Source organism: Drosophila ficusphila, unplaced genomic scaffold, assembly GCF_018152265.1.
Source record: "Drosophila ficusphila isolate 14025-0441.05 unplaced genomic scaffold, ASM1815226v1 contig_412, whole genome shotgun sequence".
NCBI classification, from domain to species: domain Eukaryota; kingdom Metazoa; phylum Arthropoda; class Insecta; order Diptera; family Drosophilidae; genus Drosophila; species Drosophila ficusphila.
Window position 1 is genome coordinate 974,642 of NW_025064326.1, and position 23,747 is coordinate 998,388.

A 23,747-nucleotide genomic window follows, 5' to 3' on the forward strand; every position below is an offset into this window, starting at 1 on the left:
CCAATTTCTCAGCTGAATTGGCCGCCTGAGTGCAGTCGTCTGTCGTGCCTTGTTTCTGCTTATTATTTAAGTCAAATTAAATGGGCTTCTGCCGGCAGCCATAAATATTTAATACCCCGGCCGACCGTCCATTCATAAGGAAAGGCTGGCGAAATGCGAAATGCGAAAGTCGCCCGCCCGCACAGCTGGCGATGGCGAACAGATGCGCATTCCGCGTAACCCCAGTCGAAATTAAAATGTTTTTATTTCTTAAATATGCATGCGAATAAGTGGCAGCCAAATCTGGCATCCAGCGAACAAGCTGTCTCGCAGAATTCGGTTCCTTCTTGGCGTTAAATGGCGCGGCCCAAATGGATGTTTCTTGCCAGGAGGGGAATGTGGGGTGATAGTCGATGGGTGTTGGGTGGTTGGTAGCGCTCCATCTGAACCGCAAAGTCAACGCTGACAACGTGCAACAAAGGCGCGCTGGATGTGTGTGCAACTAAGTGGGGAAATGGCGGTGGTCACGCCAGCTTTGCTCCAAGGAATGTGGCAACAATGTGATACGCGCCGGGGTGCAGCCATTAAGTTTTCAGGGAGCGATTCCATTAAAATATTCATTGACTTTCATATCAGCAACAAGTGCCATTACTTTCGGCTTTATGGGGGAAGATAAACGGAAAGTAGCTGCGTACCGTAAACCGAAATAAAGGAGTATCACATATGTATCGCATATCAGTTTGCAAAACTATACGATTCTCTCACGGAACAGATGAAAGATTCATCATGAGGCAGAAACATCTTTTAACTTTCAATCTAAAATCTCTCTGAGATTATTCACTCGCTCTCGGAACAAAAACCTTGTTGCCAACGCTCCCCTTCGATCCGATACTTTGAACTCGGTTGGGGGCTCTGAACCCCCAGCACCTTGCCGTTTGCTCATCGGATTCACTCGACCCCGGGGTCCCTCTCCAATTAGTGGGAGGCATTCCTTGACCCCGGCACACTCACCCATTAGGATTAGGGAATGCCCGTTGTTATGGCCAGAAATTGATGAGCTCTGAAATACTCGTTACGAGCATATTTAATTCGCGCAGCCACAAGTTCATTATCCCTTCGGTTCGGTTCGGTTTGGTGCGAGTTTTGGGCTTGGGTGTTGGCCTGGGTTTAATGAACCCACTAGGTGCCAAAGTGGCCTGCCCGGCGCACACTTTCCCTTTTTCGGAAGGGAAAGCAGGGGACGCGGCTCCTTAATAATTGAAATTGAAAACATCCACTCGGATTCGCCCCCACCACTTGTGATATTCAATTAGGCGCATATTTTCTGGGGATTTTCAGCTGGGTGGCTCCCTCGATTGGTGGTTTGGGTTTGGGTAAGTCGGGGCGGGGCAGGGCGGGAAGAAGGTTCGGCCCTCGCTAATTGGAATCCACAATCCCGCTCGAGTTGTCTTGCTTGCTTTCCTGTTTGTCTCATTACGGACAACTAATTGAGTTGAGCTCGGAGGGCGGCGAAAGAATCGTTAATTCGATTTCAATATGCAAAACCCGCTGGAAATCCAATAGCTGCAGAAATTGTGTGCGAATTTCAGTTTTCACTTCGTGACTGCTTCTGAAAGGCCGAGTGAAAAGTGACTGCCACTCGACACGCTCCTCAAATATTAACAGCCACCGCTTGCATGCGTGCCAGCAGTTCTCTTTCTGTATCTGTATCTGTATTTGTATCTCTATCTGTATCGGAATCTATAAATGTGCCTGGGCACATATATCTGTATCCGAGTGTGCGTTTAGGATAAGAGCGATTACATGCATAATTCAATTGGTGTAACAGTTGGATCTGCTCCCTGCATGTCGCTCAGTCGCTCGACAGTGGAAAACGCTTAAGGGAGACCGCACAGCGAGAGCGGAAAAAGGGATAACTGCCACCCAGCCACCCAGCCACCCATCCAGCCATCCAGCCAGCCAGATGTGCCTGGGATGAGTGCACTGGGGGAAAATGCGGGAGCCTAGCAGTTCAGGTTACTAATGATGCCTCACTCTGAGGTTGAAGCACACTGATGTTGTTGAGCCCTTTTAAGCTGTATGCAGATATGTTTGCTCTTCTATTGTCATAAGTCAGCACCCGTTTCTTTCAGTGAGTGTCTAGCAAGGGTACACATCTGCTGGTGACGATTGTCACACGCCATTCTCCATTCGGCTGTCAATCATGCTTAGGGAACCGAGTTCTGAAAGGACTGCCAGGCGTGCAAAGTGTCTGGAGGAGTGTCCTAGTGCATTAGGGAGCTCCAAGGGAGGGGCAGCAGGATGAGGGATTGGGATTGGGATTGGGATTGGGGCTGGGAAAGGGATATGCAAATGCTGCCGGGGAGCACTCAGCAGCCAGCTCGGTTCCCTTTGGATCCGCGTTGCCTTGGAACAAACTATCGAAGTGGGTTTAAACAGCTGTTGGATGGAACTACATGCAAATTATATCATAAAATATGTAGCTGCTCAGTCCCCGTGTTTACAACCTGTTTACCTCCCCCTCCCGATTCACCTGAGAAAGTTTTCCCGGACCCCGAGAACTTTGCTGCCACTGCTGTTGACGTTTCCCCAAGCCATCCATTGACGAGCAGTTTGGGGATGAGCTGGAGTCACCCTCGTCAGGATTCGTCAGCGAACACGCTACGGGAGGTCGATTCAGAGCTCAGAAATGAAGATTGACGAACAGCGAGGGAAAAATGGGAACCAGCGGGAGGCCTTTCACCTCCAGGGAACTCCTCCGATTGCATCGATGGGGATCGCTAACCAACCTTCAGAAGGCAGGCAAAATAATTCGTTTCGTGAACAGCTTTTTGGCCATAAAAACTTAGGCAGCGAAAAGTGTGTTCCGTTTCTAGACCAAAAGCTATAAAAACTATTTGACTGCACTTGTGCTTGGGTGCTGCACATCAAAAGAATTTGGCAAACGTTTGAACGACTTCCTGAACGGCCAAAAACATTCCACTCGAGCACAATCAGTTTGTGTAATCCGCTAATTGCGACATCCAAATCACAATCTACAAGTGTGCTGGAGTGGATCGAAGGCAATCAACTTCACTCGAAATTCGTTTCTCCATGATGATTACAATCAATTAGAGCATTGGAACCACAATTTTAAACTAGTAAAAATGCTGATCTTACTCAGCACTTACGAGTACTGTCATATATCAGCGGCTGATCGGCGATTGGCGATCGTAAATAGTAGTTCGATTTTGGGCAATCAGCCGTCGTCCAGTCCACTTATCGGGCAATAAAACACGCTTTTCGCTCTTCGCTGTTCGATTCGCATTCGGCGAGTTCCGTGATTAGATACGGAACCCGCGCTGTTTACTCCAATGCATTGCCGGGGCATTACGCAAAGATCTGCTTAAGGCATTCACTATTCTAGCATATAGTACACAATTCAGTTGAGCTGGTAGTAGGCGGCGATCACCTGGTGGATCCAGCCCACGTAGGGCGGCACCGAGGTGTACACCGTGGGCCGGTTGCCGTAGCCGCAGGGCATGTAGCTCCAGGAGCCGAGCCCCACCAGCTCCGCGGGTCCGGAGATGGGCCAGTAGATGAGCGGGGTGCCGCCGTCGCCGTAGCAGGTCTTCACCCGGGAGCACACCTGCTGCCTGGTGAGGGGCGCGTCCGCGGGGAGCAGCTCCTGGCAGGCGGTGCTGTTCAGCAGCGGGGCGAAGGCGTACTGCAGCTCCTTGGAGTACTCCTCGCCGTCGGCGTCGGTGAGGCCCCAGCCGTAGGCGGCGGCGGTCCGGTTGCTGTAGTCGTCGTTGATGTCCGGCAGGGCGATCTGCTGCACCCTCGCGCTGTACTCGAAGCTCTCGGACACGTGCAGCAGGGCGATGTTGTCGCTGCCGGCGGTGCCGTCGAAGGAGCGGTGCGTGGAGGCGAAGTCCACGTAGCGCACCTGGGCGCTGGTCACGTTCGACCGGTTGACGATCCCGGCGTACACGGGCGTGCCCACCGCGTCCCCGTTGAACTCGCGCAGCTCGTTCACGCAGTGGGCCGCCGTCAGGAGCCACCGCTTGCCGATGATGGAGGCGGCGCACTGGTGGGTGTAGGTGCTTCTCGTCAGGGAGAGGGACACCAGGTAGGGCACGTTGTCCACGCCCTGCACGTCGAAGCCGTCGATGATCCGCGGCTGGAACTCCACGGGTTCCCCTCCATCCACGGCCCTCGAAGTCAGGTGCTGGATGTGCGGAACGCTGGCCGCGGAGGCCAAGGCCAAGAGCGGCAGAAGGAGCAGTGGCGATAGCATTACTGATGCGGCTGAGAAACTCTGAAAGTCTAAACCGCCGGCCGAAAAGCAATCGGGTTTTTATACTCGAAGACTGGGAAAGCTTTGCTTATCGCAGAGAGAAAAAACCCTTTTGATTGCTGACCAAACAAAGAACTAGTTCGGGTAACTAACAGTTTTTTTATAAGAGAGAATTTCATGTTGAACATGCTTAATAAAATATGATTTTGGGATTACTTAGCAGACTGACCTTTGAAACCAAGAACACAATGTTGGGAATTCCGAAGATATTTCAAGAATCCTATTCACAACTGCGCAATCCAATATAGAATCCCCCACAGGAAGGAACCCTCGCAGTTGCATAAGCAGAAGCTGATTAAGTGTGGTATGCAATTTTAATCCAGACTAATGCCCGCCTGCTCCCGAGGCACTGGCTCCCATTACCGGAGTCGGGTGCTGTGGCATATAAAACATGCAATTACCCTCGAATGGGCAGGGGGAAACCGGAGTGGCTTGCACATCCGTGCGCACAACATCCGCCCTTTCCGGCCAAGTTGCCTCCGAGTTGCCACATGCAACATGCCACATGCCACATGCCCCCTGCCGTTTGCTTACGCAAACCTGCGGTGCGGTGCGGTCACTTCGGGGGCATGGAAGCCACTTTTAATTGGCTTTGTCCGTCGCGAGGGTTCCGAGTTCCCGTATTTTTAGCATCCTTTGAGCCCGCGACCTTGCCGCGTCGACACCTCAGTTGGCACATTACGCACGCCCACGTGGGTGGGGTGGATCCGAATGCGTATCCCAGGGCTTTTCCCGCTCAAGGACAGCCAGTCACCAAATACGCGCACTACTATCGGCGGATCCTAATCAGTTCAGACGAAATTAACTAATCGCCGCGGCCATTCATAAATCTATCTGCCAATCTGCGGCGGAAGACAGGTATAAAAGCCCGCCCCGCGGGCCAAGGAGCCAACATTCCCCGGAAACCCGCAGAATGAAGCTCATCGCAGTGACTCTGATCGTCGCCCTCGTGGCCGCCGCCCAAGGAGCCAAGCTCTCCGACAAGCTGGCCAAGATCGTGCCCAGCTTCGCCACCGGGTTCGTGATCAACGGCACCGAGGCCGCGCCCCACTCCGCCCCCTACATCGTGTCCCTGGCCACCAACCCCGCCAAGCACTCGCACATCTGCGGAGGCACCATTGTCAGCAAGGACTGGGTGGTGACCGCCGCCCACTGCATCTCGAACCCCGTGGGCATGAGCGTCATCGTCGGCCTGCACACCCGCGCCGAGGTGGACGAGCTGACCCAGCAGCGCGAGGTCGACTTCGGCCGCGTCCACGAGAAGTACTCCGGCGGAGTGGGCCCCTACGACATCGCCCTGCTGCACGTGAGCGAGCCCTTCGAGTTCAACGAGTGGGTGCAGGCCGCCACGCTGCCCAGCCGCGAGCAGGTGCACGAGGGCGAGACCCATCTGTACGGGTGGGGCCAGCCCAAGTCGTACATCTTCACCGCCGCCAAGACCCTGCAGACCGTGACCACCGAGATCGTCAACTTCGACGAGTGCAAGGAGGCCCTGCCCGCGGACGCCCCCCTGGCCGAAAGCAACATCTGCTCCTCCTCGCTCCAGCAGAGCAAGTCCGCCTGCAACGGCGACTCCGGCGGCCCCCTGGTCGTCGAGTTCGAGAACGCCCCCTCCGAGCTGATCGGCATCGTCTCCTGGGGCTACATCCCCTGCGGCCTGGCCAACCTGCCCTCCGTCTACACCAGGGTCTCCAGCTACGTCGACTGGATCGTCGACATCCAGAGCGCCTACTACAAGCTCTTCTAAGCGGAAGGGAGCAGTCCGTAGTCCGCGATCCTAGACACGGAGCACAGTCTTCGCTTCCGGTCAGAGCCATGACCGATTGCTGAATAAACGCATCCGAACCAAGTTGAATTTGTTATTTATGGTGCAGGAGGGAAAGGCTTTTTGAGTGGACTTTATGGTCCGTCTGGGAAAGGTTTTCGGGTTCGGTCAGTTTTATTTTATTTATATCTCGATTTCTATTTTCTTTTAATTTAGAGGTTCAATGTTTATGGTGCAATTGGCGCATTAAAAAGCCCTGTGAAGATGATTAGGCATTTCTGATGACCAAAAAAGCTATAAGCTATAATAAAACAGGTTCATTGGCACTCCCCCAAAATATTCACCTCTTCAAAGAAAGACCTATCCAAATCGGTCACATGAGCAGGCAAAACTCAATTACCTCCCTGAATATTGTGAAATAATGGCAAACAACGAAAGTCCAGTCTTTGTTTAGCTTTTTTTTTTTTTTTGCCAAGGTCACGTTACAATTTATGGCGTCTGATTACCCTCGAATCGATCGCTAATCGGAGTTGGATTAGCGCCCGTCCAGTCAGCAGCTTGTCTCCTAATTTATGGCCATTAATACAAGCTCTGGAAAAGCCCCGACTTTCGGAGGCGTGTGCCGCAGATTGCGTTCCAGTCCCGACAGTCATGCACCCGACCAATCAAAGCGATCGAGTGGAAGCTCCTATCGTTCAGATTAGGAAAGTGCTAACTGAGTGGTTGCTGTTGGTTGGAAAAGCTCACAAAGCTCTGCTGCTTACTGTCAACATGTTGCTAGAATATTGCGGAAAACCACTCATTAACAACAAAGGATGACATCTCCCGAAAATGTATGCACAACTACATTAACTTCGGACTTCGAAGATTTTTTGAATGTAATACAAAATTAGATCTCTACCCGTTTGTATTTTTTCAAATATTTAGGAACACTATTATTGTTTCAGGCATTACTAATAAAACATTTTCCGCTCCAAACCAACACTAAATAACTATTTACGATAAGACATCATCAGGGCTATTATTGTTTTATCTGCGTTCCGAATAAGTACTATCGGGAATCCGAATCTCAATGGAGTTCTGGTTCATTCACACCTGGCCAATCTAATCAGTGCGAATAGTTAGCAAAAACAGTCTGTAAGTGATTTACCAGCAGAGTAGGACCCCCAGATAAAACTAAAACCTTCTTAGACAAAGTGGGTCACATAGAGCGATTCGCCATATAGATCCAGGCCAAGAACCAGACAAATCGACTGCAGGGAAACCTTTCGGGGGCTCAAGTGGCCACAGGCGCTGCGAGATTACCGCCGCAATCAGTCAAAGGCGCCACTGCAGGACAAAGCGAACCCGTATCGGGGCCAAGAACACGCCGGTCAGGATCGTAAATCTGCCGGGTGATAACGATAACCGATCTTGGAGTGCTTGTGCTTCGGGCTGGAACCGCAGATTGGGGCACCTATAAAAGGCGCCAGCCGATCGCCAGTCGAACAAACCCAACAAACCCAGCAGAGAACGCAAGATGAGACAATTCGTGGTCCTACTCGCACTGGTCCTGGCCGCAGCCTCGGCCTCGGCCAACCTGATCCCCCGGGCGGCTTTCCCCGAGGGCCGCATCATCAACGGCCAGGAGGCGACGGCGGGCGAGGCGCCCTACATCGTGTCCCTGCAGAACACCGCCGGCTCGCACTTCTGCGCCGCCAGCCTGATCGACGAGTGCACCCTCCTGACCGCCGCCCACTGCCTGACCAGCAGCCAGGGACAGGCGGTGGCCGGTGCCCACAGCCGCACGAGCACGGAGAACACCCAGGTGCGCAAGTTCACCAGCGCCCAGTACGTCGTCCACGAGAAGTACAGCGGCGGCGTGGGGCCCAACGACATCGGCCTGATCCTGCTGAGCGGGGCGGACTGCTTCGACCTGAACACGGTGGCCCGCGACGGCAGCAACCCGGTGGCTGCGGTCGCCCTGCCCTCCAAGACGTTCTCGGGCACCGGCGCCGGACGCCTGTACGGCTGGGGTCGCGACAACTCCGGAGCGCTGCCCACGCTCCTCCAGAAGCTGGACGTGGATATCATCGGCTACGATGAGTGCAGGACCGCCCTGCCCTCGAACAGCGCCCTGGCGGAGAGCAACGTGTGCACCTACAGCGAGGGCAAGGCCGACGGAGCCTGCAACGGCGACAGCGGCGGCCCGCTGGTCCTCACCTCCGAGAGCGGCGTCACCGAGCAGGTCGGAATCGTCTCCTGGGGCTACACCCCCTGCGCCACCACCAAGTACCCCTCCGTCTACACCAGTACGGCTTCCCACCGGTCCTGGATCAACGAGAACAGCAAGCGCGAATAGTCGCTGGACGATGGGAACAGAACATGTATATACTCACTAAATAAACGAACATTGCAAACCGAGAGAAGTCCTGTCTCACTAGAGTAGTCCGGGCAATCCCTGAGGGAGCACCATCTGGTTCTAACCTACTTTTCTGGGGAGTTTCCAATAGCAACTATATCTATTCTATTCCTGTCCCGTATCTAGACTATAACTAGATTCAATGACCACATCTATGTTATCATCTTTTCTACGAACACGATTAAAGCCATATTTTAAGCCAGGCGATTTCGTCGTACCGAACTGTTGAAGGCATGATGAACACTTTTTAGTGATTTATTGGTGTAATTGAACTGATAGCCGTGGACGTCACTGTCTCATTAAAAGAGTAATCTAAACCGCTCTTTAAGAATTATTTAAACACCTTCCGAAATGCTCAAGATTCGATTCAATAATTGGCAGACTAATTGGGAAAGCAATCACCGAAAAGGCAGTTCAGCAATCTAGGCAATAAGTGAGTACTTAAGATAGCTTTAATCTCATGTTATTTCAATAGAATCGATTGCGGATAAACGGATGATTTTTAATAAACACGGTTATACTCACGTCGTCCCAGCGAATGAACTTCTCGCCGTCCTGCAGAGCCTGCGGAACCTCCACGCTGGCGGTGGAGATGTACGTTCCCCCGGCGCTCATCATCCCGACTGCTTTTTCGGATCCGGACTCGGATGCGGATTCGGTTACGGATTCGGTTAGCGGGTTGTGCTCTGTTTACTGAACCGCGGATGGCCGCTTTCTGGTTGCTCTCTGGCTGATTTTTGGGTTCGCTGCGGCTCACAGTTTCCGCTTAGCCACTGCTCTGCATTTCCGTTGCTGTAGTGGCTGCTTTAGCTGCTTCTATTTCTGTTTGTGTCGCAGAATTGGCCTGGCTGCATACAAATGACGCCATCGTCCTGGTCCTTGTCCGAATCCTGGACGTGGTGCGGGCCACAATTAGAGCGCCGTTGTTCTCGCCCCGCGTCCGATCCTTTTCGACTGCATTCTGCGGCTTGATTAAAATTCCGGCCCCGTGCTGCCCGCGGTGTACTGAAATTGTGAAGTGGAAACGGATGTAAGTTGGTTAGCAGAAAACGATTGGTTCAACGGGCTGGTCAGTTGAAAAAATCTCCACAAACTAAGATGACTCTTATTCAAACTCAAAATGTAGCTTTTAAGGCCTTCATATCACCTCATTCTACCATTTAAATCAGACATTCTCCTCACCAACCCTTGACAACTATTGTTCCCCGATTTCAAGCACCCAATTTTGACTATTCTGTAAAAGGGTCAGACCCATCCATCTCTAATTCCCAGCGAGTAAAGACAAGCTGCAGAGACAGAGACACTTTTACAGGCAGCTTGATTAGCGATTCGCCGAAAGTCCGGCGCCTTTGTTTCGCTGCCGCTCGCTGGTCAACCCGATTGCGGGCAGAACCAAAGGTCAGGAGCCGAGGTCGGGGCTGCGGATCGGAGCCACATCATGGGGCTTCCGCTTCCATTCAGGCCGGAGATGGAGACGGAGACGGAGCTCCATTCAGTCGGCCAGCTCATTCAGGGCTCCCGGCTTTGTTTGCCTATTTTTGGGCTGCTGTCGCCGGCCATTGTGTGCGGAATTCCCCTGTAGTTGCTTCCCCTTTGGGTTTTGTTCGGTTTCTGGTTTTTGTGTTCGGCTGCACTTCATTTATGCAGGAAGCCGTTTTTCGGTTCGCTAATTTGGCGCACAAACATTTTTCGTTTTCATTTTTCAATTAGCCGCCGGAGAACTCTTGACCCGGCATTATCGAGTGGCTTTAAATAGACATCCGGTGCTGTTTTCGCCACTCAGGCGAACTGAACTGAACTGAACTGAGTGGCCTCCTAATTTTGGCATAATCCACTTAGGCGGACCGAGGTGACAGCTTATCCAGAAGTTGGATGCTCTGAGGGAGAGGCGCACACGTGACTGCGAGTCTAATACTTTTCTAATTTCTTTTGGCCTTGTCATAACCAATTTGAGCCAGGCCCGCTGGCCAAAGCCAAAGCCGAAACTAAAACTGAAACAGAACCAAAACCAGAAACAGAATCAGTAACTGAAATAGAAATGGAAATAGAAACAGAACCAGAAGCACCCAATGAAAATGTAAGCAAAACTTTTAGCCACAGTCCAAAGGCAACCACAAGCATTCAGCCACCCACAAAGCACACATGGAGGTACACTTTAAACAAAAAAGCGTAAAAATAATGTACAGAATTTATAAATAATATCAATGAACAATGAAAATATTTATATTACGTGTACAATAGTACATTTAATGAGCAAGTAAATACCCACTTAGCATTGATTAGTTGTTTGGTTTGAACCGAAACGATCAATCGCCCCAAAATTTGTTTATTTTAATCCTTAACCCCATTTAAGGAAAAGCCATGCAAATTGTTCACTCAGTGTCTCAGTCTTTTCCCGCGCACCCACACACTCACACACACATGTGCACAAAGTTTTCGCGCATAAAGGAAGTCATTTGTTTGTATTTGTTGCTTCGCAAATAGAATTGAATTTGCGAATTTATTTTGCCGTTTTCCCAGCCATTTTCTGTTTGAAATTGAGTTTGTACATCATAAATTTGCAGGCTGCCAAAGGGGAAGTAATTAAGCATTTTCATTCTGTTTGTGTTCCGACCATTTTTCGAGTTTGTGTGAGTGGCGAATGGACTTCTAGTCGATATCGAAAATGGTTGTCGTAAGTGGAATGAAAATGCGGGAGATGGCTGCTCGATTTCCTCATTTCCATGCTCTGCTCGCTTCGTGGCTTTTCCTTTGGCCTCCTTCTTTTACTTTTCAAATCGTTTTAAGTGTTTTATGGCGAAGGGGAAAAAAATTTATTGCAGGCAATTTGCAGATGTACCCCGAGTGCGTGGAAAAGGTGGTTTGTTGGATTCTGGGTGGTTTGGGTGGTTCTGGGTGGTTCTGGGTGGTTTGGGGACCTGGCGCTCGAGATACGCAACGGAAATCACAGCGACAACGAACAGATTTCAAGTGACTTCGCCTCATCGCCTGCTCCCATTCTGAAAAGCGAGATAGAGCGAGGCCATGAATCATGCATGCGACAGAAGCAGAACGAAACGCTTTGCGCCAGCCTCCCCTGCGATTTTCCCCCGCTGACCCCCTGACCCGCTTACTGGGAGAGCGGCATAAATCAAAGCGCCAGTCAAAATATGTTTTCCTTTGCCAGCTCACATCCAAAGGTTAAACGTTGATATATGTTGCGAGCCAGGGCGCACTTGTTATTGGCTTGTTTATTGCAGACTTCCAGTTGATCTGAGACCAATTTATGGTTCTACCAGTCAGGTCTGCTGGCTTTTGAGATCTATTTTATAGTAATTAAAGGAAGTACAAGTACATTTAAGTATCTATTTGTAAAGTCGAGCGACAACTTTTCAAAGTGAATCTGAAGAGCTCAAATTCAATTGGTAATTGAAACTAGTAATTCCCCCTCGCACTCTTTTGTGCGCCCGACCGAGTTTTAAGTACCTGCACCTAAGTGTCCATTTAGTTCATGGACAACTTTTCCGAATGAATTGGGATGCCCCCGGTGACAGCGCTTTTCCTCCGCCTTCTTCTTCTTCTCTTTCTTCGCTGGCATTTCCGGGAAAAGTGCGGAAGTTGCTTGTCAAACGGCAATCTTCCCAGCAACACACGCACACACACCGACATGATAATCAAATCAAGGCGCCAGCTATTTGGTTAATGTGCATGACAGCGTCGGGAAAAGCAAGGAAAATGCGGGGGAAAAGCTAAAAAAATGCTGCGCGGTCCAGGGGAAAGTTAAAATGTTTTAAACTGAAGCAGGTGAGAGCCGAAAGATAAGAGTTCTGGGGAGGAAAGCCGAGACGGCGGCAACATTTGTGTAGCACGCTTTTAGGGGCGACAGTTTTCCTCTCTTTCCCTCCTTCTCTCTCTCATTTCCCCGCGCGGAAATTGCAGCGACAGCCTGCGGCGCTTTATGTAGTGGGTGTGTGTGTGTGTGTGCCGACTATAATTTCATTTGTGGTACATAAAACTTTGCCAGGCTTCATCTCTTTGGGCCAAGACGATGCGAAGGCCAGAAGAGAATCACATTAAACTAATTGCTTTAGCTTGTCGTTGTTCTTGCTGCCATTGTTTCGGCTCCTGTCGTCGAGTGTTTGATTGTTAGTGCTTTTAGGCAGCGCAAATTATATTTACTTGTATGCCAAAATGGTTTCTGTCCGCATTTGGCAGCCATTAAAAATTGAAAAGCCACCGTTACACACTTGCACACGAACGCAGCCCAGTTTGACAGCCACTGTGAGTGTCCTTAACCTCGACGATTTGGGGCAACCGAAGGTCCTTAAGCTAAACACTTAAACAACGTTTTAAATATAATCTCTTACTGCTAGTGTCTACTTTGTGCAGTATGAGTAATTCTCCTTTATTTAAGCAAAATTTCAAATAACTGCTCACAGCTCACCTTTGACCTTCCAAAATGAAAAACAAGGGAGCAACCCAAAAGGCTGAACATCAAATATTAACTGAGGATGGCCCTAAGGTCACCGTAAGACGATTTACCTTTCGCTATTCTTTGCAATTTCCCATTTTCCCTTTCTTGCAGATCTTTTATTATTCAAATCTAATTAGTGCCTTTCCCGTCGAGCATAAACACTTTTGAAAGACACGGAATACTTGGTGAATGAATGGAATTGATTTGCGGAGCTTTGTGGCTTCGATTCGCATCCGAATTGTTTGGCATTCAATACAAAAATTCCTTCCCTACTTCCCATCATGTTTTGCTAATGTTTTTCTGTTTCTGTTTCGTGGGGAAAATTCATCACTCAGAGAGATGATGAAGGTTTGAAAGCGGGGCGGTGTGGTGGTGGGACAAGTCAACAACTTGCCGGCCCTTGGGCTCTCTGCACAGCCGCTCATATCGGTAGCATAAAGTACACAAATAAATAAAAGTATAAAGCGGTGGACCGCTCCAAGGAGGCGGTGTGGTCGAGCAAAAGAAAAACAAAATTAAGTTCAATGACACCCCAAAACAACAGCTCACGGCCGTAAATTCGAGTTGCGAGTTTCTGGCTGTTCCTGGCTGTTCCTGCCTGGAACCCTGGAACCTCCATCAACGTCAAGTCGAGTTTTCCTCGGCATTCCCCCGAAAACCCCCGAAAACACAGCCCCCGCCGAAGCTTTGTGCGTGTATAGGCGCGCCTCCAATTGGAAAACTTTTGTTACACTTTGTTTTCGGGGCTTTGCTTCTGGGGGGCGGAGGGAGAGCAGCCGAGCGGGAGCAATTTATAATTCGAAAATTTCGTCATTCATTTAATTTTTTGCATCGGAGTTTAGTGACCCACTCCTCGGCCGATTGATAACGCCCGCCGATAGGCGAGTTGTGGAAATATTGACAAAACAATTGTTTTCAATGGCACGCGAGGTAATCCTCTTTGCTCGCCCCACTTTTGGGCACCCCTATCCGCCGGCTCGTGGCAGTTGTTTGTCTAAATTTTCTATTTATAACGCCGGCGATGAGTTCAATGTTTGATTGGCCTCCGCTGAAGGGTAAAATGAACCTGCGGTGTGGACGCCTTTCCGACAGGGAACTGAAAATGCGGAGCTCGGGCACCGTAGCATACCTTTTGGCCTCGAAAACGGCAGGAAACAAAATTTTAGAAGGGATTTGCCGAGCTTATGGCGATGATAAGTTTTAGGATATGCCACTCCTTTGAAAACGAGATTAAAGTTATTGCTATTATTATTATATTTTCAGGATCAGGATAACTAATTGGTCGGTTTGATACGAGCAACCATAAAGTCACAACCATTATCTGTCATTATCGTGATGGGTAACTTGCCGTATAAATTGCGCGATGCCCCCGCAATTTGGTCTGGTTTTTCGAGCCATTAGCATACCATGAGCACCACCTGCACCACTCGCACCACCATAAATCGTCTGCCACTGCCACCGATTCCGATTACAGGTAATTGCCCGACTAACTGCACGTCGGATAACCAAAATAAACAAATAAACAAGTGCACGGCATTAATTGCTCGAGTTATGTGCACTCGGCTGTTAATTTGTTTGCCAGGCACTTCGATTATGCCGCGAGTCACCCGCGGTGTCCCTTCCCCGCGAAACTATAAGTATAATGCCAGCCACTCGATTCGATTGTGGCAAGGTTGATCTGTCAAATTCTGACATCTTTCCTCGCTGCCTGCGGTCATGCATAATCGAGCGGCGTTGGCAGAAGGCGAGGGGCGGAGGGGTGGGGCTTCACGTAAAGCCACGGCAAACAAACTGAATTTGTGACAGAAAATGATAATTATTAATTAAAACCGCGCTTCAGTGTCACCGCAAACAAACTCAGATACCTACAAACACAGCGAAAACATATTGACACGCACAAATTCGCTTGGGTTTTGTTTATGCAAGCCGAATTTATTTCATCTTTGAAAGCGGAAAAGTTTTAATACTCTTAACATAATAAATTAAAAAAACTTTTTCAAATATATAAATTAGTCGTTAAATATTAATCATAGGCGAAATTTTACATTTTGTCAGAGGAGGGAAGTCCCCACAAGTGTAAGCTTCGATTTAATTCCGTTTAATTCCGCTCGCACAAACGCAGTAAATGGCAATTTGGTTAAGTTTATCGCTCATTAACAACGGCAACGTCAACAAACAATCTGCAGGCATCTCATTCATATTCATAGAATCTGCCCCACTGCCGATCCACATCCTCTCCAGCTCCGTTTTATCACAGCCTATATCGCGCATCCCATACAAAATTCATACTTAATTTCTGAGTAACGTCTCCGCTTCGCCTTTTGTTTTATTTATAACATTTCTGTTTTTGTCTCTGCGCACAATTTTTTCGCCGCTCTTTTTCGTTTTTATCGCGCTTTTATCTAGTTTGTCAACGTTATCGGGAGGCAGCAACAACAAAGTATCAGCAGTAGAAGAGAGCCGGAGTACAACTCCCCCCACAAACGCCATTCCCACCGATGTCGGTCGGATAGTCCGACGTATTAGATTTGACGCTTCATTATAATGATAGATCGTTGTGCGTTGGTGTACAACCAGAGCAACCAAGCGAGAACCACACTGCGAATTAAAGTTTATCATCGCACAAGTGTCAACTACAAAACATTATATCTGAGTGCCTAGTTTTGATAACATTTTTAAAAGAATACTAGGTTCGGCTGGCATCACAACAGATGATTAATTCATATTAGGTTCCACGCTGCGGATGAGTAATGTGTAACATTTGGTTTAAACAATCCGAGATAAAATTTGGTAACCTCGTCGAAAACAGACACCTTCACATCTACTGTACATATATTCTGAACTCCCTTTTCGTCAGTGTAATGACCGCGATAGTTGTTTAATTTTCAGGGTGGCCTACACTGCGTATACGCGACTTTTATTCAGTTTTGTAGTCCCGCGTTGGCGGCTGGTAAATAATTAATGAGCAGCCTCAAGTGGCAAAACGGGTGAGGCGGTTGGCGAGCGAGGATAGAAAAGAGATGGAAAGCGAGTGGAAGCGAGTGGAGCAGGATGGCCGTGTCAGCATAATGAGCCAAACACACAGCCACGCACGCTAATTGTCCTTTCTGGCGCTCGTGTCCTTTAATGCCTTAATTGTGTTTGAATGATTGAAACTAGCGGTCTTTGAAGTGCCACCGAAGGGGCGGCGGGACAAATGGAGCCGACAGGGCGTGGTGCAGCAATCAAGTGGGATAATTGCATATCAGTGGTGCAGCTGATGCCTCAACTTGATAAATGCCTCGGGTGGCAACTGAAACAGGACCCAACTAAACACGAGTGGATGCTGCAGAAGCGGGCAGCAAAGGCGGAGACGCGCAGAATTGGCAGCTTAAAGCGTTTCGCTAATTGCCAGCACCAGCTAATGTGATATCTGATGCTCTGCTCATTAGCCTTTTGCAGCTCTCACGCTTCGAATTCATCTCCCGGACGGGACATAACCTGATTACAAACTTAAGTAATTGCTATCGAAACGGGCTTCTCCATCGATTCCCCCTTCGATTGATTGACTGTTTGCTTATTGATCTCTTCGTGTTTTGCAATTGAATTTCCTAATTGACTGAAGAGTTATACTTATAAAATTGGATTGGGTACGCAGAGTGTAACTGTGATTCCACGGCACACTTTCATTTTTTAATTCAAGGACCAGCTTCTGCATTAAGGGGACGATAATTTCAGCTTTTGATTTATCTTGATACAGTTTGAATATACGGAAAACAATCCGAAGCTTTAGCTTTGCCTCATCATAGCTAAATAAACATCTTTTTTAATGAATCAGCGAATTTATGATACTTATTATTAACAACAAATGTATAAGAAGTATATTTTCCATGAAACCCTCTTCGAGCTTATCCAATATCTGTCTCTGAGGATCGGGGAAACTCCTGCCACCCATAGTTGTAGTTTGCCAGTCACAAGCTAACTTTGCGTGATTCACGCGCGACCCAGTGAAGCGTTATCTGCCCGGGTCTCCGATTTCCACTCGCAGCAGCAGCTATATCTCAAAGATTTCCAGATACGCGCCACGCCACGCGCTCGCTACGAGTTCAAGTACAACCGGCGACGCAAAATCATTGACAGTCGCCCCACGTCCCGCCACAGATCACAGATCACTAGCTCAGCTATCGACGGAGATCTTTCAAGTTTTCCAAATCAAAGCGAAACATTTGAACTTGAAAAGGAACGAGAATGGGAGCGGGCACAACAAATATTTGGTGAAACTCAAATAGAAATCGTCGAGTTTTGCTTATAAGCACGAACGAGGGAAAGGGGGAGGGTCTGGGGGGCGGGCAACAAGATTTTTCGGCACAATTTTCAATTAGGCAGCCGTGAAAAAAACGATGTTGAACAAATAAATTGAATGGGATTGTATTTTGATTTAATTGTGTGTGTATGGTGCTGAAATCGAGAATCGAATTCCCCCGCCTTTTAAACTTCCTGATAAATCCGCAGATTGAAAAGTTTTTTTTTTATTGGTGATTTACCTGTGCCAAAGTTTTTGACTTTCAGATGAAAACTTCGTTGGGAGCAATTTGAATTTCGTAAGCGGCGAAATTTCAATTACAGATTTTGCACCCGCCAGCAGTGGAAGATGAACTCTCGAGCACACAAAGTGGCTGGGGACTATTGTACCGAACTTATTCTTCAGTTTTAGTCTTGGCAATAGTTTTTAACTGGTTAGCTAAGTCACACAGCACAGATACGGACAAACACACGCGCACTCGGCTGCTGCAGATACGGATGCGGATTCCGGGGCCCCGGAGAGGGGTTCCTTCAGAGAAAATCGGTTGGCTTTCCGGGCGAAATCTTCCGCTGACACGACCGAACGGTTCGGCGAGCGACGAATGTCTGTTGGGAAAATCTAAGTGGAAATCTCAATGCTGCCCGAAATGCAAAAGCGAGAGAGCTCGAGCTCCTCGGTCTCTCTTGGTGAAGGTGAGCTACTGTTCTACGGAATGTTTTTTCGTGCGCTTGCAAAATGTCAAATTGTAAATAAACGAAAAACGCCAAGAGAAACTGTTATACCAAACAGAGGCAGTGGCGTACGCAAAGGGTGAGTTTTGGGGCTAAAATCAAGCAAGACGAAACAGTTTCACATGACCTACTGACCTTTGGTTCAAAGAAGAGTCCACGGATTGAGATAGGCCCATTTTGAGTTTGTTAAATCCAATGGTTTCAAAATGAGTTTCTTATAGCCCTTTATATTTTAATAGTTTCTATATATTTAATGGTATTTGTATTTCTTGCAAATTAATTTAAATTTCATTTCTACCAAAAAAAAAACTGTGTGCAACAACCTTGAGATAATTAACTTGCTTTACATGCTTTTACCCAGACCAGAGGTCTTATTTGCCCACTTAACTAGCCACTGGATTAGTCCCACTCTTTGGCACCCCTCCCAAATTTTAGCTAACGCCCCTGGGCGTGCAAATTTGGGTGTATTTCGCCGCCCCCATGACCCACAGAGCGCTACACGGAAAATGTTATACAAGAGCTTTTGCCATGTTACACACTTCCGCGGAAACTTCTCTGTTTTCCCCGAGAGGTTTTCTCTCCGTCCGAGGAGCTTTCTCTCTGCGTGGCCAGGCTTTGTTTTTGTTTTGGGAAAAGCGTTCGCGGCGAAATGTTCATGTTTTGATAAGAGGAAAGCGGTTTCCCCTCTCGACAGGGTCCTTTCTTGGGGGGATGTCAAGCGGGGAATAATTTTCAAATAAACAAGCCAGACGGGCAACAAAAGGGGGCTTCAACCGGCAGTGCCAGCAAACGCAAAACCCCCTTGGCGAAACCCGAATTGATAATAGTTGCTGAATAGTTTGGCAGAACCTTCGGTCGAAACGAGGGGCAATGTTTACGTGGACATCACAACGCCTAATCAGCATCTGAAACGGTCAGAAAATCAAATTAAAATTGCCCAGTTGGGCGATGTTTTGTGTGCCTCGCCACGATTTGAATTTGAATTTTCGGTTTGTTTGCCGCCACCCACTGCAGCCGGGAATTTGTATATATTTATTTATTTTTAATGCCCCGCCATACGCCGTACGTGAGTACAGCGTCAAATTGTCCGGTCTCGGAACGCGCGCATGTGCCACGAAAAAATAGAGGAACAAAAGCAATCGACAGCAGGAAGGCCCGAAATATGGGTACTAACTCTGCTGATACCCTGGCTGAGCAATTGCTTCTAAATCGCCCAACGTGATATTCTGCTCGAACTTCGGGGTTAAGTCATAGTCAATTTTGAGTTAGGTAACCAAACTGAATAATTTTAACAAAACTTGTACAAACCGAAGAAGGGAAAAGACACTTTATGACATAATCAACATGTTACAAACTGCGTCGCGGTTCGCATAAAAATCGAAATGTATAAGCTACGAATTTTATTTGTAAATTTAAATAAATACTATAAAATAAAAGCACCCTCGAACTTATAGACCTTTGCTCTCTGAGCTTCCAGGGTAGGCAAATCCGAAAATAAAAATTGGAAATAGGAAATCAGAGATCGGCCGAACCGTCGGAAAATATGTCAGCGCCGAGGGGCGCCGGGAAATATGACATTCAATACGCGGCAAAGTATTGAAGACCTGACCCACATATTTCGGCAGTGCTCCGCATTTCCCTTCCACTCTTTAACGCTTTTCACTTTTCCGCCAAAAGTGATTGACAAGGTGGAACAAGTGCCTCTGTATGTGTCCGTGAGACACGATTCATTTGTTGTCTCCATAAAGGCGAAAGTTTGCAAGATGCTCTTCATTGCTCCACCCTCGAACCCCCCATTGTACGCTTGATTGATTGCGGCTCGGCGTCCTCAAGGTCACTCGGTGGACTACAAAAGATATGCAAATGGTGGTCCCCGAACGAAAGATGGGACCGTGACTCACGCCGTGACTCAATCGGGGTCACCAAACATCGCAGCCCGGGGGTCTAATCTGGCAAAGCGGCCATAAGATCGATAAGCAGCCATAAACTTGGCCAACTTAGCCGTTTTCATTGCATATTTATTCGGCCATAAAATGCGGGAGAGAAGCCTCACATGGGATCCCATGGCATTCCGTACCGAGCGATCCCTAGATCCCCAACTAAATAAATTTCAGAATTGTTTATTTTCTTCCAAACAAATCAGCGCGCATTAAAAACAGCGAGCAGAAAATTTTGAATCCAAATAAAACATTAACATCCGGTGGGAATCCAGCGGCCCAACTCAGCAAGTTGTTCCACCCATTGGGCCCACTGTGCGTGGGCGATTGCTGTTCCCATTGTTGTTGTGGGTGGTTCGCCTTTGAAGTGGGGATTTACAGGTGTTTTATCTGCCGGTCTGTTTGTTTACAAAGGTCATGAGTTCCCAGACGAATGTAACTAAATTAAACTTTTGAGAAAGCCAAGCCACAATAAACACGGGAGTTTGTTTCAGGCACTAATAAAGGAAAACTTTTTCAAGAACACAAAGGGGATAACCCGCACCACTCAAATTTGGTTTAGTTTATAGTCTGGTTTTGTGCAGTTGATCGTTTCGGGAAAAACGTATTTGTAACTAGTTGGCTTACTTTCAAACTTTGATTTACCTAATTAAATGTTTTTTGTTCAAACTAATATTTGATGTAGGGAAATCCTCAAATCAATTCAATCAATCTACCTAATTTTTGGTGTGACTATAAACATAAAGCTAATAGTCTTTTACTGTTTACATCCAGACATATTTATCAATACGAAAGTTTATAAAGCTAATAAAAAGTTTATATCTTCTAAAGAGTCTGTTGTTTTTATTTCTCACTGGTCTCGCTTTTGATGTGGGAAATTACAGGTGTTTTGTCTGTCAGTCTATTTGTTTTCAAAGGCCATGAGCCATAGGAAAGTAATCGAACTTTTTGAAAAGACAAGCCACATTAGAGACCGACAAACTTCTGGTAGAGCTGTGAGACCCGTATCATAATAGAACCGCAAGCCGGTAATTTCGGTATTCATGTTCCACTTGTTTGAAGAATTTGCATAAGGCCTGAAATTTATAAAGACAACACAAAAGACATTTCCATGATAATTCCCTAATAATCGGGTCTATTTATCAGACCGGCGCTGTGGTTTGGTGGTGCTTAGCTTTTTGTGGAGAAATTTAATAATGAAAGACCGGCGGTCCAACAAAGAAAGGAAGTGCAAAACTGGGAATAGAGACAAATGAACGTTTTACGTGACTCCCAATAAAAATACTGAGGAGATTCGGTTGCCAAATGCAATAAATACAAACGAAAATAATTACATCAAATGAAAACAAGAACTCTTCAAAAAATTGAATTTGATTTATTTATAAGACAATGATGACGTCGCTCTATCGGATCAAATGAAGAAAAGTCTGGTTGTTTTTTCGGGTCTGTCTGTGAACACAAGCATCTTTCGAAGAAATTATAGTACATCGGTGGGGGGTTAGGGGTTAGGGGGGTGGTGGGTGCTGGAGAAGGAATTTCCTGCGCTAAAACGTTTAATTTATTAATGAGATTTATTTATAGAGCGTTGAGCGTTGAGCGCTGAGTGGGCAGGTGAAAGGTTGTAGCCGAAGGATTGATTGAGGCGGTAAGGGGGTGGCCAGCTGCGCGTGGCCGAAAGAAAGAGAGAAACAACCAGGCCAGGGGCGAAAGTCCTCACCCCTCTCTCTCTCTCTCTCGCTCTCTTCCCGTTTCCAATGACGCGTGGTTATTGTAATTAAAGTTATGTACGATATGTGCTGCCACTTTTATACACTTGTATTCACCGCACACCCGCACCTTCTTCCCGAAGTCCCCAAAATTTTCTTTCGGCTTTTTAATGGCGCCTGGGCGCGGCCCACAAAAATAATTTACAACGCGTTGTTTTGGATGTTTTTTCTTGCTGGGTTGTTGTTTCTTGTGGGGGTGCACACTGTGGGAGTGGGGAGGTGTTCGGAGAGTAGGGCAATTGAAGTGGAAGAGGCGGCTTATACGGCAAGATAATGACAGAATTATGGAAGAATAACAAGCATATGGCAAGCCAGGCGAGGAATCGGGCTAGAGACCAATAAAGACAAGTAATGAGTATTCCTTAAGTCAACTCAAATTATTATTTAGACCCCAAAACGATTTGCATTTAATTAAATATGGTCCAGTTTTTCTCCGAAAAAAAAAAAGCCGCCATATGAAAATATGAAAAAGTATTTATATAATTCTCTATCCTCAAGTAATTTGAATTTGCAGTGTGTTCTTTTATGATTATCACCTAAACCTGTGTTGCCCTACGCTGCGACTTATAAACTATAATTCATTTTGAAAGTTTAACTGAATAATTAACTCGAACGATAAATAAACCTAGATCTGTACATTGCCAATTTCTAGGGGAAGGGAAAGAGTTTTAAGTACTCTGCCGGGATTAAATCAACCCCGGCCCCCCTCGTGCCACCTGCCACTCTCTTAACCCCTCTTAACCCCTGATAAGCGGCCCTGATTAGCTCAGCTCAAAAGCAAGGCAGTGAGATCACTCCCACTGATCGATTGGGCCCCCACCACCCACAGCTGACCCCCCCTTCACCACTCCGGGAGTAAACTGAGATTACGGCATCTCAAAGACTAACAGAACGAGAGAGAGAGGGATCCACTAAAAGAGAGCGAGCACCTGCCTTCCTTTTTTGCCATGTTATTCAATAATTTGTTTGCGTTCTTAAATTTTGATTCATTTGCTTGCGCACGCACACACACGCACTCTTTTCGTTGGTTTATTGGCCAGGTTAATAGAATTAAACACATTTGATTACCTGAGCAAGAGAGAGAGCCACAAGCGGAGCTTTTCCGGAGCGAGTGAGAGAGCACAACTCTGTTATGAAGTAATAGTGCACAAAAAAGTAACCACACTCAAACAATTGTTGTTGTTTTGCAATGAGTTTTATGTTTGGCGAGATTTTTGCGGGAATTCCTGTTGTTGCTCTTGTTGTTGTTGCAGCATCGCCAGACAAACACAAAAAGCAAAGTCACACGCAGCGTTTGGATTTGTATTCTTTGGATTCTACCGCGCGGCACTTTTGCTTTGAATCATTATCGTCCCCACTCTCATTTGCACAAACCAAAACTCCGAAGCGCCACGGAGATGTGTCAACAATACAATTCAAAATAATAAAAAACCCGACAGCCCCAAATACGCGACCGCGAGTAAAAAAAACGCTCCACTGCAGTGCTGCCAGATGGAGAAAAACCTTTCCCCCCAAATGCTCCACCAATTATCACTAAAAAATCCAGCACCGACCAACCCATAGGTGGAAAAATCGGGTGGGCCCCATTTATGTGGAGGGTAACTCGGCTATTGGGCTATGACCCAAAGCTCCCCCTTCCTGAAACGCTTGTGGTCGTACTCCTAAAAAACTGAATTCAAAATTTTACTTTCGGGGATGGTCGATTTTTTGACCCCTGTTCATGTCAGAGTTTTTTATGTTTTCGATGAGTGTTTCAGACAGGTTACATCTTTGTCCGCTTAAAACCTCTTAACATAGCCTTTAAACTAATTAAAAACTGAATTAGACACATTTTTCAATAAGTTAGTCTTTTCGACTGCTCTCCGTTTTCCAGGTATCAGTTGGTTAGCAGAAAAGTGACCCAAAACTGTATATCCACAAAACAATTTCGACCCCGATTCCAAAGTGACTCTTAACGTTTGTTGTTAATTTGGAACCCAGTCACTTATGGAGTGCATGTTTTTCACTGACCAATTGGCGGACTCGTGATATTGGCTCTTTTTTCGCTTTCCTTCATTTTTGCGATAGCTTTTCGCCAAGCTCAGCGGATTACAG

At 47.3% G+C, this 23,747-nt stretch overlaps 3 protein-coding genes across 7 annotated transcripts in view; 1 reads left to right on the top strand and 2 right to left on the bottom strand.

Moving 5' to 3' along the window:
• LOC108091465 (1-phosphatidylinositol 4,5-bisphosphate phosphodiesterase classes I and II) overlaps window positions 1–23,129 on the bottom strand; it is a 46,433-nt gene extending 23,304 nt beyond the window's left edge. For 4 of the 5 annotated variants that reach the window (XM_017190682.1, XM_017190680.1, XM_017190681.1 and 1 more), the window contains exons 1-2: window positions 22,722–23,129; window positions 9,010–9,489 (exon numbers count right to left, since the gene is read on the bottom strand). In XM_017190682.1, the coding sequence (XP_017046171.1) occupies window positions 9,010–9,102 (93 nt within the window). In that variant the 5' untranslated portion in view covers window positions 9,103–9,489; window positions 22,722–23,129. Of the gene's footprint in view, window positions 1–9,009; window positions 9,490–17,460; window positions 17,829–22,721 lie in introns of those variants that run through there. The other variant, XM_017190679.2, reaches the window with a different exon arrangement.
• On the bottom strand, window positions 3,268–4,298 carry LOC108091469 (trypsin-like). The gene has a single exon (XM_017190687.2). It carries the CDS (start codon window positions 4,256–4,258, stop codon window positions 3,401–3,403), a length of 858 nt encoding a protein of 285 aa, XP_017046176.1. The 5' UTR covers window positions 4,259–4,298; the 3' UTR covers window positions 3,268–3,400.
• LOC108091402 (transmembrane protease serine 9-like) lies at window positions 5,223–8,488 on the top strand. Its single transcript, XM_017190593.1, has 2 exons — window positions 5,223–6,059; window positions 7,549–8,488. Exons 1-2 carry the CDS (start codon window positions 5,232–5,234, stop codon window positions 8,422–8,424), a joined length of 1,704 nt encoding a protein of 567 aa, XP_017046082.1. The 5' UTR covers window positions 5,223–5,231; the 3' UTR covers window positions 8,425–8,488.
• Window positions 23,130–23,747: the final 618 nt, after the last annotated feature.

What these genes read in the sequence shown, in the direction of transcription:
- LOC108091469 (XM_017190687.2), bottom strand. Translation starts at nt 4,258, where the DNA reads ATGCTATCGCCACTGCTCCTTCTGCCGCTCTTGGCCTTGGCCTCCGCG.
- LOC108091402 (XM_017190593.1), top strand. Translation starts at nt 5,232, where the DNA reads ATGAAGCTCATCGCAGTGACTCTGATCGTCGCCCTCGTGGCCGCCGCC. An exon ending in AGAGCGCCTACTACAAGCTC is followed by an intron (nt 6,060 to 7,548) that starts TTCTAAGCGGAA and finishes CACCTATAAAAG; the next exon opens with GCGCCAGCCGATCGCCAGTC.